Source organism: Micropterus dolomieu, linkage group LG02, assembly GCF_021292245.1.
Source record: "Micropterus dolomieu isolate WLL.071019.BEF.003 ecotype Adirondacks linkage group LG02, ASM2129224v1, whole genome shotgun sequence".
NCBI lineage: Eukaryota > Metazoa > Chordata > Actinopteri > Centrarchiformes > Centrarchidae > Micropterus > Micropterus dolomieu.
Window position 1 is genome coordinate 18177534 of NC_060151.1, and position 15656 is coordinate 18193189.

At 40.2% G+C, this 15656-nt stretch overlaps 1 protein-coding gene and 1 long non-coding RNA gene across 4 annotated transcripts in view; one reads left to right on the forward strand and one right to left on the reverse strand.

Annotated features, from left to right (window-relative positions):
* LOC123957180 (ras-related protein Rab-26-like) overlaps positions 1 to 15656 on the reverse strand; it is a 78703-nt gene that overhangs the window by 35349 nt on the left and 27698 nt on the right. For 2 of the 3 annotated variants that reach the window (XM_046029793.1, XM_046029800.1), the window contains exon 3: positions 9902 to 9943. In XM_046029793.1, coding sequence (XP_045885749.1) covers positions 9902 to 9943 — 42 coding nt within the window. Of the gene's footprint in view, positions 1 to 9901; positions 9944 to 15238; positions 15324 to 15656 lie in introns of those variants that run through there. The other variant, XM_046029805.1, reaches the window with a different exon arrangement.
* LOC123957195 lies at positions 4959 to 7928 on the forward strand. Its single transcript, XR_006821758.1, has 3 exons — positions 4959 to 5077; positions 6783 to 6866; positions 7643 to 7928. It is a non-coding gene; the product is annotated as an uncharacterized LOC123957195 (long non-coding RNA).

Genomic DNA, 15656 nt, shown 5'->3' on the forward strand with positions numbered 1-15656 from the left:
AAGAGAGCCATGCTGTACCTCAGTACCCGCACGGAAAGGGCTTCGCAACGGGCGCAGGCAGCCCCCTCGAGAGCTGCCCGTGCGTGCTCCATCCCCAAACATGAGACACACATCTCATGAGAATCTCCATCCGTGATGTACCGAGGGCAAGAAAAAACACACCTTCTGTACATCTGGTTGCCGGACACGCTGGTAGACTTCTTCTTCAGGTAAGACACACTGCTTGTAGGACTGGAGCTTTCTTCAAACAACATACAGAGCGCCTGCTGAATAAAAAAAAGCTAATGATGAGTGTGTACAGGTGTGCTTTATACTCCTCCGGTTATTCCGTCACACCTTACCGTTCTAGCAACAAGCCAATAGGATTGGAGTGATTTCATTCACGTTCAGACCTGCTTCGCCTAGAGGCGTTCCCATAGTGTCGTAACCGACGCAGTTCGAGTTCCCTCGAAGGGGAACCAATATTTATTCGCAGTGCTGTGAAAGAAATGTTTTTGTGTTCTTTAACTTCTATTTTACAACCGTGTGTGCTCTGGGAGGACTGCTTCAGGATGTAGAGGCAGTTTGGCGCGTGACTTTTATGCTAACGTTAACGGACATTAGCTCCAAAGTAACGTAACGTTTTGACTGAAGCCTTCGCCTGACAGTCGGCAGAGAATGCACTTTGGTCCGGTGAGTAAAAAAGTTTATCACATTTCGGCTCTGTTGTCAGGCGCAGTTACATTTACAGAAAGGCTAACGCTAGAAGTAAGCTGGCTCACATTGAGGTAGCGTTTGCACTATTGTGAACTGCTGTCACTGTCAGTTAATGTTAACTCACGTTAGTTAAAGTTATATAGTGGAGACAGTCAACTTCTGCGTTTGTTTATAAGCTGTTCCTGAAATAGTGTTGATGCATGGCTAAAAGTTTAATGTGAACTTTATTAGCTGTAAACCTAATGATTCTCCTCAGCCCTTCAGAGACTAGTTGCCTCGTCTGAAGTGGCTGTAACGTTAATATGTATCTGTAAAGGAGTAACGTTAACGTTATTTTTTCACTGTGGTAATGAAACCTTTTAACCGGTGAAAAATGCTCAGTTTTCATTGAAACTATTTTATCATTTGTTCATTTTGGAAGATGTTTGTGGTAATGTTATGTTGACATGAGTTGAATTATTACACAAAAGAGTGTGTGTTATTTAGCATCGGCAGCACAACTGCAGTTTCCAAAATGATCATACAGTCGAATCAACAACTCTCTGAATCAGTTTCATCCAAAACTGAACATTATCATTGTTATGGAGGATTTATGGTATGATTTATGTATTACTGATTACTTTTTAGCTAGATGTAACTATTGAACTGGTAACTTACTCTTAGAGACTAAATACATTTCTCACAACATTAAACTATTCCAGTATCAAATGTTTGTGAGAAGTGTTTACATGGCCATTATTTTTTAAACTAATAAAAAATTGGTGTTCATATGTGTGCCCATTAAGGACTATAGAGAGTGCTGTTGAAGGGATTTCATCTTGTCCATAATCACCTGACTTGCGAAAGCAGCTCTTGTATCGCTGAGTAAGTGAAATGATAAAATATAGTATTTTAAAAAATCAGCAATTGATGACATTCTTGTTAACAGGACTAATGGGAATTCTTTGTGTTTTATCTGCTCCTGCAGGATTAACTATTGAGTTACACTACAGCTATCCAAGGTATGTTTTCAATTTGCACATCTCTGCATAAGAGTTAGTATAATTCTTTTGAATTATTCAAGATTATGTAGACTTGATGCTTTTTATACATACGGGCATCACTTGAACTTACTAGGATGCCTCCTTATTAAACAAAAATTCCCTTAGTAGTAACAACATTAATCTACATACATTTATGTAGGGCTGAAACGATTTATCGATTAAATCGATAAAATCGATTAATAAAATGCTTCGACACAAATTCTTTGCATCGATGCTTCGTTTAATCCATGTAACTATATAGCACAGTGTTTCGCACGGACATTTATTACTGTCGCACATCGCGCTTACGCTGGAAACACGACATGATTATGATGGAGCTGTTTGCAAAGTGGGGGGAAGAGACAGAAAATAGCGAAGGACAAAGAAGAAAGTGTCCAAAGTATGGGATTATTTCAAGATAAAGAAAACAACTCTGTGAACTTATGTTACCTTGGTAACAGCATGACGGCAGCTGAACAAAAAGCCGGACCACAGACAAGGTAACAGTAACAGCAACTTTAGCATTTAACTGAAATCATGATTGATCGTTGAGTTGAAGGCTAGCCAAAGTAAGCCGCAGTCCTCAGCTGAAAATGTGCACACGTGCGTTTGTTCTCCTTTTTGGGCCGTGAGTTGTAACCTCACAGTCATGAGTTAACTGGCTGTCGGGAGCTGCACCTTTTTAACTCACCTCCAGCTCTCTGTAGCTCAGACAATCCTTGCTACCTGATCCATCCTTCACCCATATTCTTTGTCTTTATAACTGTTATTTTTACAATAACAATGTAGCATGTCTAAATTAGTTATGAATTTTAATAAATTTATGAGAATTAATACCCACTTATGAATTTTAATATTCAGAAAATATCAATCTCTCGTTTCGGGGCACCACCGGAGTTGTTATAATCCTAGAGTCTCCGGACCTCTAGGTAGCTTTTAATAATTATACAATTATTACTAGTGATCAGTTAGTTAATAATCGCTAAATTATCTTAAATCAATCAGTCAGTCTCAAATCTAAAGGGTCAATTCTCTTGGCAGGGACTTGGAAATAGGCAACACTCACAGTTTCTTGATTACAGTGAATTTATTAACTAATGTTAACTAAAGCGATATAAACGGGTGTTTAAATACAGGGAAAATAAACAATGGCTGAACAATGAGAAATGGAGGTTCGATTGTGGGAAGCATTTGGCTCATATGGCAGAGGAGAACTAATGAAAGTAAGCTATGAGTTTAGGAGTTAAAAGGAAATATTAACATTACGGGACATCCCTGACCACAGAATGTTTGTTGTGGACGACCTGCTTTGGCCTGTTGCACGGGTCCCACGCTAGCTGCCCGATCCTGGCTTTTGGCTAGGGATTCTCCGGGGTTCTCCGTGTCTGAAGAAAACGTCGTCCTCTGTCTGGCAATTCGGCTGTTTTCAGGTTTCCTTCGTTGCCGCTGGCGAGACCACGTGGCTTGGTCTGACCTCGGTGAAGTTGGCTCGACGAACAAGCTTAAAAGGGAACTTGGTCGTTCCTGAATTAGTCCAGTGTAACTTAATGGACTGATAACTTTAACAAAACAAAAGAAAGAAAATAAAACAAACGGAGGGGCAGATCGATGTCGCGGCACTTTGCGTGTGTAGCTTCAAGCGATCAAAGGCCTGTTGCGCTGGCCGAACTCTTAGGGCGTTGCCTGGAGAGGCATGCCGAAGCGTCCAGAGAGCAGAGCGGAAGACCAGGGCACGAGGGGAAGAGCAGAGCAGAGAGAGCAAACGACGTCGCGTGTCGCTCTTTTGTTGCCTGGAGCGTGGTTCCCCAGAGGGCAGTCCTTTGTTCCCGAGGGAGCATTTCCCGTTTCCCGAGGGACTGCCTTTCTAAACTTTTGAGGTCTAAAAAGAAAGTCTATTTGCGCGTATTATAATCAAATATTTTCCACAATCAAACCTCAATGGTCAAACAGTTGTACCGTTCTAAGTTAAGCATTTGGAAACAGGAAAACAATTGTCACATTATTGGTCAGGATAAGTGGGTGACATTTATACATTAACGGCATTTCCGACGATGGTATGTAATACTTATTTCGTCCACTTGGGGGAGCTCAGGTTACATGAGGAAAACTTAGATTAATCCAAAACAATATTTCCTTAGGACCTGGGGAATTCAGTTCTTCAGCCTTAAATTCAAGCTGGCGATTAAGAGTATAGTATGACATTTCTTTATCATCATTTCTAAAGGAATTGTGTGAGAAAGTATTGTGAACAAGTATTGGTTACACATTAAATGAAGGAGTGTCCTTAATCTTGCCAAAGTAACTTATTTAGATTCTTTTCAGCACTAATGGGCTGAAAGGCTTTAAGGCTTTGGGGTCTTTGGAGACTGCAGTCTTTGGTTATTTAAAGTTCGGCTGGGGGGGGGGTCAGGCACCGCGTTATCAGCTGCGTAGATCAAAAAGGTGCCAGTTTTATGATCAGGGTTAGCACTTAGAGAAAGCAAGTTTTTCCACCCCCTTTCTGTTGGGGTCTCTTTAGCAGTCTGTTGAAGTTGATCTTTAACCCCCCTGCTCCTCTCTGGGAGAGGAAAAGAGGGATTTGGAGTAGCTCCAAATTTATTCACTATCAAATGCACAAATCCACACGGTCGTCCCACTACAACAAACAGCAGCTGTTTTGTGTGCAGGATCGCTCAGTTTCACATTTCACGTGTGTTTTCTTGACAAAACATGGTTTGGAGACCAGCGTCAGGTGACACAGCTGCTGTCAGCTCCTGTAGTGTGTGTGTGTGTGTGTCCCTGTCACCGATCAGTCACGTAATGTTAATGCCACGACTTCAAGACTGCCGTCATATTACGGCAAGTTGTGTGAACTGCACGGCCATCGGCCTACGCTGAAAACCGTGTATTCTGCACGAGCCTTTAGTATAATTTGTATAGCACTCGGGTGATGTTTATGTTTGTAAAGCAGCTGTCTGGTTGTTGGTCTGATGTTTGCTGTATGACACACTATGAATTTCCGAAAGGACTAATAAATATCTATCACCTATAAACGTGCACAGCTGATCCCGTTACCGGGGGGGCGCCGCCGCCAAGCAAAAGTACTTCTTAAATGACGCATCGATGAATCGTTGAAATAATCTATCGAAGCTTTGAATACTAAAATCATCGTTAGCTGCAGCTGTACATTTATGTGTTTGTGTTTGAATGTCTGCAGGGGTTTTCTGAGTTCCATCATCATCATGATTAATGTTGAACCTATGGAGCCAATTCAACTGTGAGCTTGACACCACAGCTGATTGTCCTGTCTAGGTGGAGGGCCTCACAGATGGGCAAGACAGCAGAGGCACTGCAGAGATCCTAGGATTTATGACCTCCAGGTGAGTGTAAGATTGATTTTGCCATAGCCACAATGTAGATCACATAATGTGTGGTCATTACAGATTAGGACATCTCTGCAATACAGTTATTCTGAATTTGTGATGATTATGATGATATCTTTTTTTTGCTTTGTTTTCCAGTATATGATCACTTTAAAAGTTGTTTCAAGCCTATTTTAAATGGCTATTCTTAGGCTGCACTGAACACGTAATACAAAACAGAGAATCCTCGCTTTATTTTACTTGTCCAAGAGACCAATGCCATCGATGATTGATCCCTGTAGGGTCTACTGACAGGTGCAGAGGAACAGAAAGAGAGAGATGTAGTGTAGGCCTCCTCCACATGCAGATCCATCCAAAAGTTGCTAACTGGGCTAAAGAGGTTCAAAACGCGGCCAGTGTTTTTTTTGGCTATAAAACATACTGCTGACAAACCACGTGTAAGTGTTTGTCCCTATATGATACAGCGAGAGAAAATCAGAAAGAGGTGGTGTGAGCTGTTGTGTGTGTGTGCAGGGTTGAAGGTTGAAGTGTGGGTGCTTGTGAGAATATCAAAATCACCAAATCTAAAACCGAAAACCTACCCAGTGAATAATAGGGGTGGGAGAATTAATCGATTCTTAGATGCATCGCGATGCTGAAGTGGAGGATTATGAATCGATTAACAAATGTCTAAAAATCGATTATTAAAAGTTAATTGATAACGTAATGCGTATCCTGTGTATGAGGCCAAGCGAGTGAGAGAGAGAGGGTGGCAGAACGTGACGGTGAAAGTTAGCAGTGGAAAATATTAGCAGTAAGTTTCAGTCAGGTAGTAAACGTGCAGTGTAGGTCACTGTGTGTCCGTTAATAGTCTGTAGTTTCCCCAACAGCTGGAAGAGTGAAGGCTGTTAGCACTAGCTAACATCTCCACTGGACAAGGGCTTGCTCTCTGTCCCCCACACCGGACATTCAATGCTGAATGACTTTTTTGTTCTGTAACTGTAACTATGTGTAAAGCGTCCTTGGGTACCGTGAAATGCGTTAAAATATTTATTTATTTATGTAACTTTAGCTAAATTAGTAATGAAGTAATGTTAATTATCAGCTGTAATGTTATGTCATTACTAACTAACCTATTAGTCAAGGGTTGAGAACATCATGTACAAGCTTAGACTAAACTGGTGTACAGCTCTGTCCTGTACACATACTGTAGGCTATATCCTAATAATTAACTTTATTTGTCTGTTTTCAGAGGAGTCTGAATGTTAAAGAAATGGACCATTGAGCTGAGGTTAATAAAGTAAATTAGGGATGCAAACGAGTCCTTTTAAGCTAATTAGGAGATGTTTCTTTTGGATTTAAATGTGCAAATTAAAAGCTTAGTAATTATCCAGGGGAAAGTTATGTCAAGATGCATCGATAATCGTTTTATAATCGAATCGCAGCCCTCTGAATTGTAATCAAATCGAATCGTGAGGTGCCCTGAAATTCCCACCCCTAGTGAATAACTAGAATACTGGGGTCCAGGCCTACTGCACTGGCTTCCACATCTTTTGTCATGTTGTAAGTCTTGTCTTATAGGTAGTTGCAGCTGGATGGATTTATTATTGTTATTGCTGTTGTTGCTAATAATAGTATTATTATTCTTTTAGAATTACATTGGTATAACTGTTACACTATAACAACATTTGTATAATGATAATTATTTTGATTATCAATCTAGAAACAACATGATGTACACATGAGACGCATTCTGGCCCTTCGTGCCCTCCCAGAGAGGGTGACTGATTTCTTCAAGACCCGCAATGTAAGTCCTCAGTATACTCACACACAATGTCAATATCATTGAAATGTACTATGGCACACCAACTTTAATGCCTCTTCTAGCATTTGACAGACTTACTCCGTAAAAAAATTACATTATAGCCTATTACATTACAAATCGCCGTGGATATTTTAGAAGTAAGACCAGGTAAAGCAGCAGTCAACACACAGGGTGCAGATGTTGGTTTCGGTTATTTTGAAAGGCTATGTCATTAACAAGCTGGCACGCAGCTCACCTGCTGCCCTGATAACGTATCGTGGGTGGAAAAAAACGGAAAAAAGACGAGTTCTGTATCATTTAGGCAACTTTATCAAACATACTGCTGATGGAGAAAGAGGAGTAGACAGGGAGAGAGAGACAGAGAGAGACGGGACATTGAGAGACCAGAGGTGTAGGTGTGTGTGAATGTGGGAAGAGGAGAAGTCCAAGGTATGTGCAAAGCGGGTATGTTTAAAAATGATAATATTTGTGGGGATTAAAAACTGCTTTCACAGGGTAGTATAATGTGAAAAATTAAGACTAAGATTACAATCACAATGCCGGCTCAACATCGTGATGTCTGTCAGTCATTGTCTCGGTCCAACCCTAATTCATAGATTTTTTTTTCTTCTAGTCTATCTCAATAAAATGCTAAAATGTGAATTGTACAATAAAAAAGTTAGCGCTTTCAGTTTGTGGGGGGCACCGATGAAGCAGTGCATGACTTGCAACCTGTTTTTTAAAATTATCCTCATAATTGGATTGTTTGTATTTTGCAGTGCAAAGATGAACCAGATATTGCTGACACGCCTGTGGCTCTCCTCACTGTGGTCACTGACGACACCCCTGCTGCGGTCCACTTCAACCCTGAGAGCGTTTCTGTTGTAGTCGAAGTGGAAATTGTGAGTGATTATCCAAAGAAACTAATTTACGCATTCACCTTTGTTCAGAAAATAATAATGTCTTGATGATAGCAAACCACTGAAGCTGTGACTAAAAGTACTTGTTGAAAGAAGTTTGAATGTACTCATGTACATAAACGGTTTGTTTCTGTGAAATATAGAAATGGCAGGAGATGTTACAAGTTGTGATAATGATTGTTGAATAAAGAAAACCTGACTTGTAAGAATGGAGTTGTACTTTTTGAGAATTACTGAGCATTCGGGTTTACAGCAGGTTAAAAGATGGCCCAAAGTGCATCTTTGCAATTGCTAATTTCTTTTTGTATGTTTTTTCTTTTTAATTAGACGTTTTTCTTTATTTCAAATGTTGTTTATGTTTCAATCTGTCCTAAAAAGACCTGGGAAATAGGCAAAAATATTGACTTGTACTTTTAATTTGACATGTTTTTTTTTTTTTTAAGTTAGTAGTACTCAGTGTAATTAAGGCAATCAGTTGCCACAAATATTTTAAGTTCTGGGGTAAATTATTTGTGTATGAGGAAGTCAGTGGTTTTGAGTTAGTAGTAATTGAAAATATTGAACAAGAAACTAATAAATATTAAGTTCATAGAACATGAAACACTGGGTTTTCATACTTAACTTCTGTCCAATGAATATTTTAGAGTTGCATTAACTATAAATATTTGAGTCTTGTTATTCAGTGGTTTTGTCTAACAGTAATCAAAAAGTATATGTAACCCAAACTCTAAATATTTAAGTTCCATAAACTTTTGAGTTTATAAACTCAAAAAAATTGTGGCAAACGATTGCCTTAATTTTTTTGAGTACTGCTTACTTATTCGGGTTTAGAGTGCAGGATGCTGCATTCACCAGCTACAGAGGGTTTATCAGAGCTTATCTATATAAGGTTGGTTGGAGTGATAAGGGTGAACCAAAACACTAAAGGCGAAGGCTGTGATATCAAAACTGGGCTATAAGATGCTAAAACACTCTGGAGCTGAAGGCAACAAGGCATCAGGTGGTGATTCTCTGGATTTATCACTACAAGAGAGCCGTTTTACATTACACATAGTAATTTAATACATCTGTCATACAAAAGAATATTGATTAGTGCAGATGTAAGGTCACAGCACATATTGTACTTTTCCCCATCATTACTAATTTTTAGCTCAGTCTGGGTCATGATATTGAATATAAATTAGCCATGGTCGATGCTATTTGTCCCATTGTCCAAGCTCAATGGAATTTGGCTAATTAAGTCCTTCTTTTTCCCATCAGGCATCTCTGTTTGTCATCACAATTTGGCTCTAATGGCATCTGCATTTTCTTCTCTACCCACAGAAGACCTGTGCAGGTTGACTGAACCCCTCATTTTGTGTTTGTATTTTGCAACATTCCCTAGATTTTTTCAGCATTTGCTCTGGACCCTCTCTTCTTCTTCTTACTCTTTCTGAGAAATGCCAACTTTAATGCTGGCTCTGCCTCCTGATTGCCCCCTGGGGCAACCATCCCCGCAGGATCAAAGTGAAGAATGGCAATTATAGGAGGAAAAATAACTCTCTCTCTTGCTGTTTGTAGGTTACAAGCTGCTCAGCAAACTGACATTGAGCCAATTAACCCCAAATAGATACATCACAGAGTAAAGGCCCACTCGACCAGCCTCCATCAACCCCTAATTAAGATCATTAGGGATGATTCACACAATTATTTGCTCCGTTTGACAAAAATATCAAACATACAACAATGCTGAGTCACCAGTTCTCAAAACAGTAAATGCAGTCTGGACTAGGGAAGACAAGCCAAAGCCTAATGGAAAGTATTAATTGAGATGGATAACCCTTAATTATCTTTTAGGGGCTTTTGTATCTAGATCATTGATTCTCCCTTACAAAATAAAGCCACTGACAGATCTTTACATCATCTTGAGCGATTACGCACATGCATTAGCTACCTAAAGTAAATCGGCTAAAGCTAAAATGGGTTTTATCTTGGAGACAGGAAGGATTGGAAACAGGATCTGACAGGTGGCTAAAATGCCACAGGGGGTTGGAGCCTGATTCTTATTTGGTTGACACCTTTCTCTTGCAACAAATCTTAGAGAAATTGTGCTAGAAACAGTTGTTTGGTGGTTCTTACCTGGAGCTTCACCTTGACTCCATCAATGTTCAGGACTTTATTCTGGAAATGAAAGCAAGAAATCATAAGTGACAGTGCCTAAATTTAAACATATTTTCCAACTAGCAAAAACCTTTTCAATGCACGAAAAAAACAACCTCAGGTGTGTGTGTGTGTGTGTGTGTGTGTGTGTGTCAGTTCGTGGTTAGACACCTGTCTGAATAGTCTCCTACTCTCATCTACCAGCCAACACTTTCCTCTCCTCTCTCTATCAATATTGCATGTCTCCACCTCACTTTGGCCCCTTTTGATGAAGCCTGGCCTCGTTCCTCCAGAGGATTAACCCCTACTGCTCTCCTCGCCTCCCTCAGTCGCTCCATCTTAGGGCGACATTTCTCTGATCTCGGCTTCGATCTGCTCCACTACACAGAAGGTAAAGCTCAGCCAAATGGACATGCAGTTTCCTGGGTCAGAGGTTGACTGTCTTGTTGGCTAGATGCACAAAGGTTAAACCTGACATCAAATTAAACCCACTCAAATGAAGGTAAAGTAATCTGACTAAATGTAGAACAATTAACTTTCTGCAAATTTGACATTAAAAAGGATTGCTATTTATAAAACCTTGAAGTAGAGGTGGGCAAGTGATTGTAAGCTAAAGTGTCAACAGTGTGTTCAGGCAAATTGATTACAATATTTAACGCCCTCTCACTTCTGTTACCAAACTTCACAAAAACTCATTGACTAGCGGATCTGTGCTTCGTGGACACACCAAAAGAGTGATGTAGCCATCTAAATGGCTATGCTGATTGAATGGATTGCTTTATGTGGCTCTTCCTTGGGTGAATAACTGTAAACAATGCAACTGAGTTGTGAATACTTGAAAAGTCTTGAAAGTATTTTATGATTGTGTTATCTTTTGGCTCCTGTTTACAACATCAAATTAAACTCATAATCATCATTCTGAAACCTATGTGGTATCTTTAATGCAATGTTGTATATTAATGGTGCAAAATGGGGAAAATCATAGGCTAATGTAATTAAATTGATTATGATACTATTTTCTGTGTGATCAGTGTTTCACTTCCACAGCTTCCCCTGTTTGGGAGTGATCAAAAATATCTGCTGATTATTTTTATTTAATTTTATTGTTAATTGATTAATAATTTTGTTTATAGAATATCAGAGCATTTTGAAAATGTCTAGTTTAATTTCCCTGAGCCTGATGTGATATCTTTGATTTTTGATTTGGTTTTATCCAAATATCAGCCAAAACCAAAAGAGATCAGATACAGCAAATAAAAGCAACAAAACCTCACATTTGAGAAGGAATCAAATGATTAGAATTTTTGCTTGAACAAGACTTGAAGTCTAAAGCCATGCAAGCAGCTCTGTGAAGTTGAAGTTACAGGGAACAGCAGTAGTTTGAGATAAATGCTAACATGCTAAAAGTTGATCTTGTTTCCCACCTATGTTTAGCATATTAGCATGCTAATATTTGCTAATTAGCACTAAACAAAAAGCATAACTGAAGCTGATGGGAATGTCAGTTTTGCAGGTATTTGGTCATAAAGTACATAAATAAAGTATTGGAATAAAAAAATAATAAATTAATTAATTAATAATAAATTGGATGAAGAAAACCCCTACATAATGGCCACCTGAGGGAGAACTTGAATGTCTGCGCCAAATCTCAAAGCAAATAATCCAATAGTTGAGATATTCTGCTCAAAACCACAAATTTTAATTTATAATATAACCTACTATATGTGTCACAGAGGTGAAAACGTCGATCTGTTTGTGGCGCTACATGAAATGCTCATACTGCATTATGTATCAAATGTCACTGCAATCCACCCCATAGTTGTTGAGATATTTCACTGAAATGTGATCCTCATGGTGATTGTAGAGGAAAAATCAGGGGATCAACAAAGTCAGGTGGCTTCATGGGGACCATTTAAAAGCAATCCATCAAATAGATATTTCAGTCTGGGCCGAAGTGGTGGACCGACCAACAGACTGGTATTGCCATCCACTGGCGTGGTTTAAAAAGAATGGAATGAGTAATCAGTTATAAAATTATTGCTTTAATTTTCTGTCAATGGACTATTGGATCAATCAACCAATTGTTTGAGTTCTAGAGTAAATGCTCATTAAATGAATGCCTGAATAAACAGTGCATATTGAACGTGTGTGTCAACATGAACGAAGGCTTTTTATATTTTACATTTTCACATCATTTCACATCAACACTGGCTGCTGTAGGAAAAGGGGAGGTCAAGATGTTCGTCAGTGACCCACAACATGTTGGCCTCCTAGTATCCGCCAATGTGGATGGTGCCATGGCAACGCTCAAAAGCCCCCCCCCCCCCACCCACACACACCATCATCCCTTCTAAGTTGTACCTGAGAGCTGCTGCTAACCTTCTAATTCCCCAATCCCCAAGGAGGAACACGAGATATTCACCCCTGACAAGATGCTCCTAATCTACCAGCACTGCACTTAGAAATACATACGGTCTTTGTTGACGTGTTTGGTTGATTTACCTCCCAGGAAGTCACAAAGGAGGAATCTCATACATATTTACAGCCAGGTTGAGGTGCAAGCTAGTGCTCTGATAGGAATTAGACTCTCAAAAGACTTCCTCCCTGTTGTTGTTGTCACTAAAAACAACCCACAATGTGCTTGGAGGCTTCATAAATATTTAGTGACCCAGAAAAAGAAGCTCATGATAGCATCGCGGTGAGGATTTTGGGGTGGTTAGTCAGGCTTGATTGCACTAATAATTATGTTGGAGTTGTTAGAAGGACATACTTTAAATCAGATAGGCCTTAACAACAGACTTAATGAGCACAGAAAGAGTGGACTGAGCAGGATAAAAAAGTATCTGAGCAGCTCATATGACATAAGTCTACTGTGGTAAGACGCTGAGTTAAGCTATTGTATATTAAACACTTTCAGTCACACGTCCTCTTTGCTTTCCAAACTTCCTCAAGCTTCAACATCTTACAAGCTGACACAGCTTTGCTCTGTGTATTTACAGTTTACTTCAAATTTACAGAGGGACGACTGAGAAGCTTGCACCACTTTCAGGTCAATTTTATTCCCTGAGATCCAGATAAACACCCTCCAAACAGAACACAAAAAGAAACTGCTCTACTTAACAGCCAGACACTGGATGTTAGTCATGTAATGCTTAACCCCCCCCCCTCCAAAAAAAGGTACAGTCAGTACAGAATGACTAACAGCACTTCACAGGGATCATAAATTACAAATGCATGAGGAGCTTTCAGAGGGGCCGGCGAAGTGTGAGCCAATAAAACATTAATGGCAGCGGCGTGATGCAAAGAACACGAGCATGATGGCCACAAAAAGGTTTTGTATGAGACAAATTCACAGTACTTATAAAAAATTATGAGAAAGAGGCTATATGGCGCCATTCCTCAATGTCTTTTCTTTTGCTCTGACAGCTCACTGGTGCAAATGGCTGCCTAACCTCAACACACAATGAGGGCAGGGATATAAAGAAAGGCAGGGTCCTACTCTGCAGTCAACCCAACTCCCAGCTGTCAAGTTTTCTATGTCATGCTGACCCAAACATATGCACACACTAGCACATACTGTACCCACAAACACACTCAACCCCTTCACCGCCCTACCAACAAGAATCCACACAATTGCAATATAGATATATATTTCATGATATCAAATATTTCCTTGAAACTCAACTGAAAGCTCTTTTGTAGATACAATTAAAATATGCTCGCTAATCCAATGCATTGAATTAAAAACCAGATAAATCAAGAGAGGTCTTCATATTGCTACAAAAACCTATACATCAATTCAATTCAATATTTACAAGCCTACAACAATCAGAGATTGCACAAATAGCTTCCTCTGCATACTGTAAATGGTGTATAATAATATACATGTCTTACAGTATACATATCAAACCAATCATCACACCAGTTAAAAATCATTACCAATCCTCTTTATCCCTTCTTTTCCCTTCTTCAGTATCTTACACACACAGTCTTGTGTTAAAGCACTCTTGTGCAAATCAAAATCTTTGGCTATTTTTTGCTAGAAACTGGCACTTTTATTTCTGGCACACAGTCATTCAAAACGGTATTTGCTATTATAGCAATTATAGCGCAAATTTAGATCATTTTAGCCCACTACTGTATAGTCATGTGGACATTGCACTGTGATTTAACCAAATACTGTATTTACCAAAGGGGTGATAATTGTCACACCTGTCACTAAATGGCTTAAAGCCGGCAATCTTGAAGAGTATGGTAATTAAAAGTTATTATAATGATCAGACAAAATGTGTGAATTGAAAACTTTATAATGTGATGACAATGTGTAACTAAAGCTGACACTTCCAACTTTATAATTTAAGAGGCTGATTAGAAACATTTCCTTTTCTATAGGAATTGGTAGTTAAACACCCTGTGATAAGTATAAATATATAATATTAAAAAAAACAAATGTTTCTATCCTCTCCCATTGTGAAGAAACTGGATACAGCTTTGTCAGCATTTTTCAACAACAAGACACTCTTCTGCAAACACTGTCAATTAAGATGCACTGGATATTCTCCTGGAGACAGTGATAGCATCGTAAATCACACTACACCAGACACACACATAATACAGCCTATAGACGCTATGGGACTCATTCATTGATGGGCTTTACTTGCTGACCCCAGCTCAATGATTTTAACTGGTGATAATTGCCTTTAGCAAAATACATTAATAAACTGCTTATTAGTGTTTTGTTTTCACTTGTATTGTCACCTCCCATTCGGAGTGTGTGGTGAGGATGGTACCCAGGAAGCTGAAGGACTCCACAGTCTCAACTGGGGAGTCACATAGGATGATGGGGGCGGGCAGGCGGGCCTCAGCGTGATTTTAACATGCAGATTGTTGTTGTAGTGGCAGCCCAGCTGACAGTGAATGTCCTGTTTATTTCTCCTTTTTTACTTGTGATTCTGTTTTCCCCTGTTTTTTTCCTGTACTCTCTGCCCTGCCTCCCTGTGTCTCCTCCCCTGTGTGTGCTCTTTCTCTCTCTCTCTCTCTCTCTCTCTCTCTCCCTCCGCTCCTGAGCCCAGCCTACGACCCGCACCTGCATCTCGTCAGCCACCTCCTCTGCCTGCCACACCTGCCAGCAATCAACCTCATCCCTGCCTGCATATCAACCCCGGTTCTCCACTCCATCGCTGCTTGATTGTTGTTGCTCCTTACCCGGTGCCACTTCACCACTCAAGCGCTCACATACTCTGCATCATTTCTGTTTCCCTGCGCTTTGTCTCCGCTGTGTCTAACCCTGTCTGTCTCCCCTCCATGTTCACTCACCTCCATCCTCCGTTCCGTCAGCTGGGCTCATCACCCTGCCCTCTCCCCACGGACCTCTTCCACGGCGTCCTCCCAGGTCCTCCGCGTGCCTCCTTGCTTCTTCGGTCCCCAGTGCCCCCGGCTCCCTTGACTCGGTTCCCCGTGCCCATGCTTCCCCGGTGTCCTCCTCTCCTTCACCTCCACTCCCTCCACCCCTTCAATAAAGCCTGTCCTTCCCGAGTGTTGCGTTTGGGTCCACTCTGTCCCCACACCACACCCTAACAGATTGTTAAATTTTACATTAGCATAGCACTCTAATTGAATGCTAATTGATAGAAACCTTATTCCAGGAATTCTGGGAAGTAATGTAGGGCTAACAAGGAAGGTTGTATGCTCATCTGTCACAGCACTGACCAAAAAAAGAGTGCTTCCCCAAAGC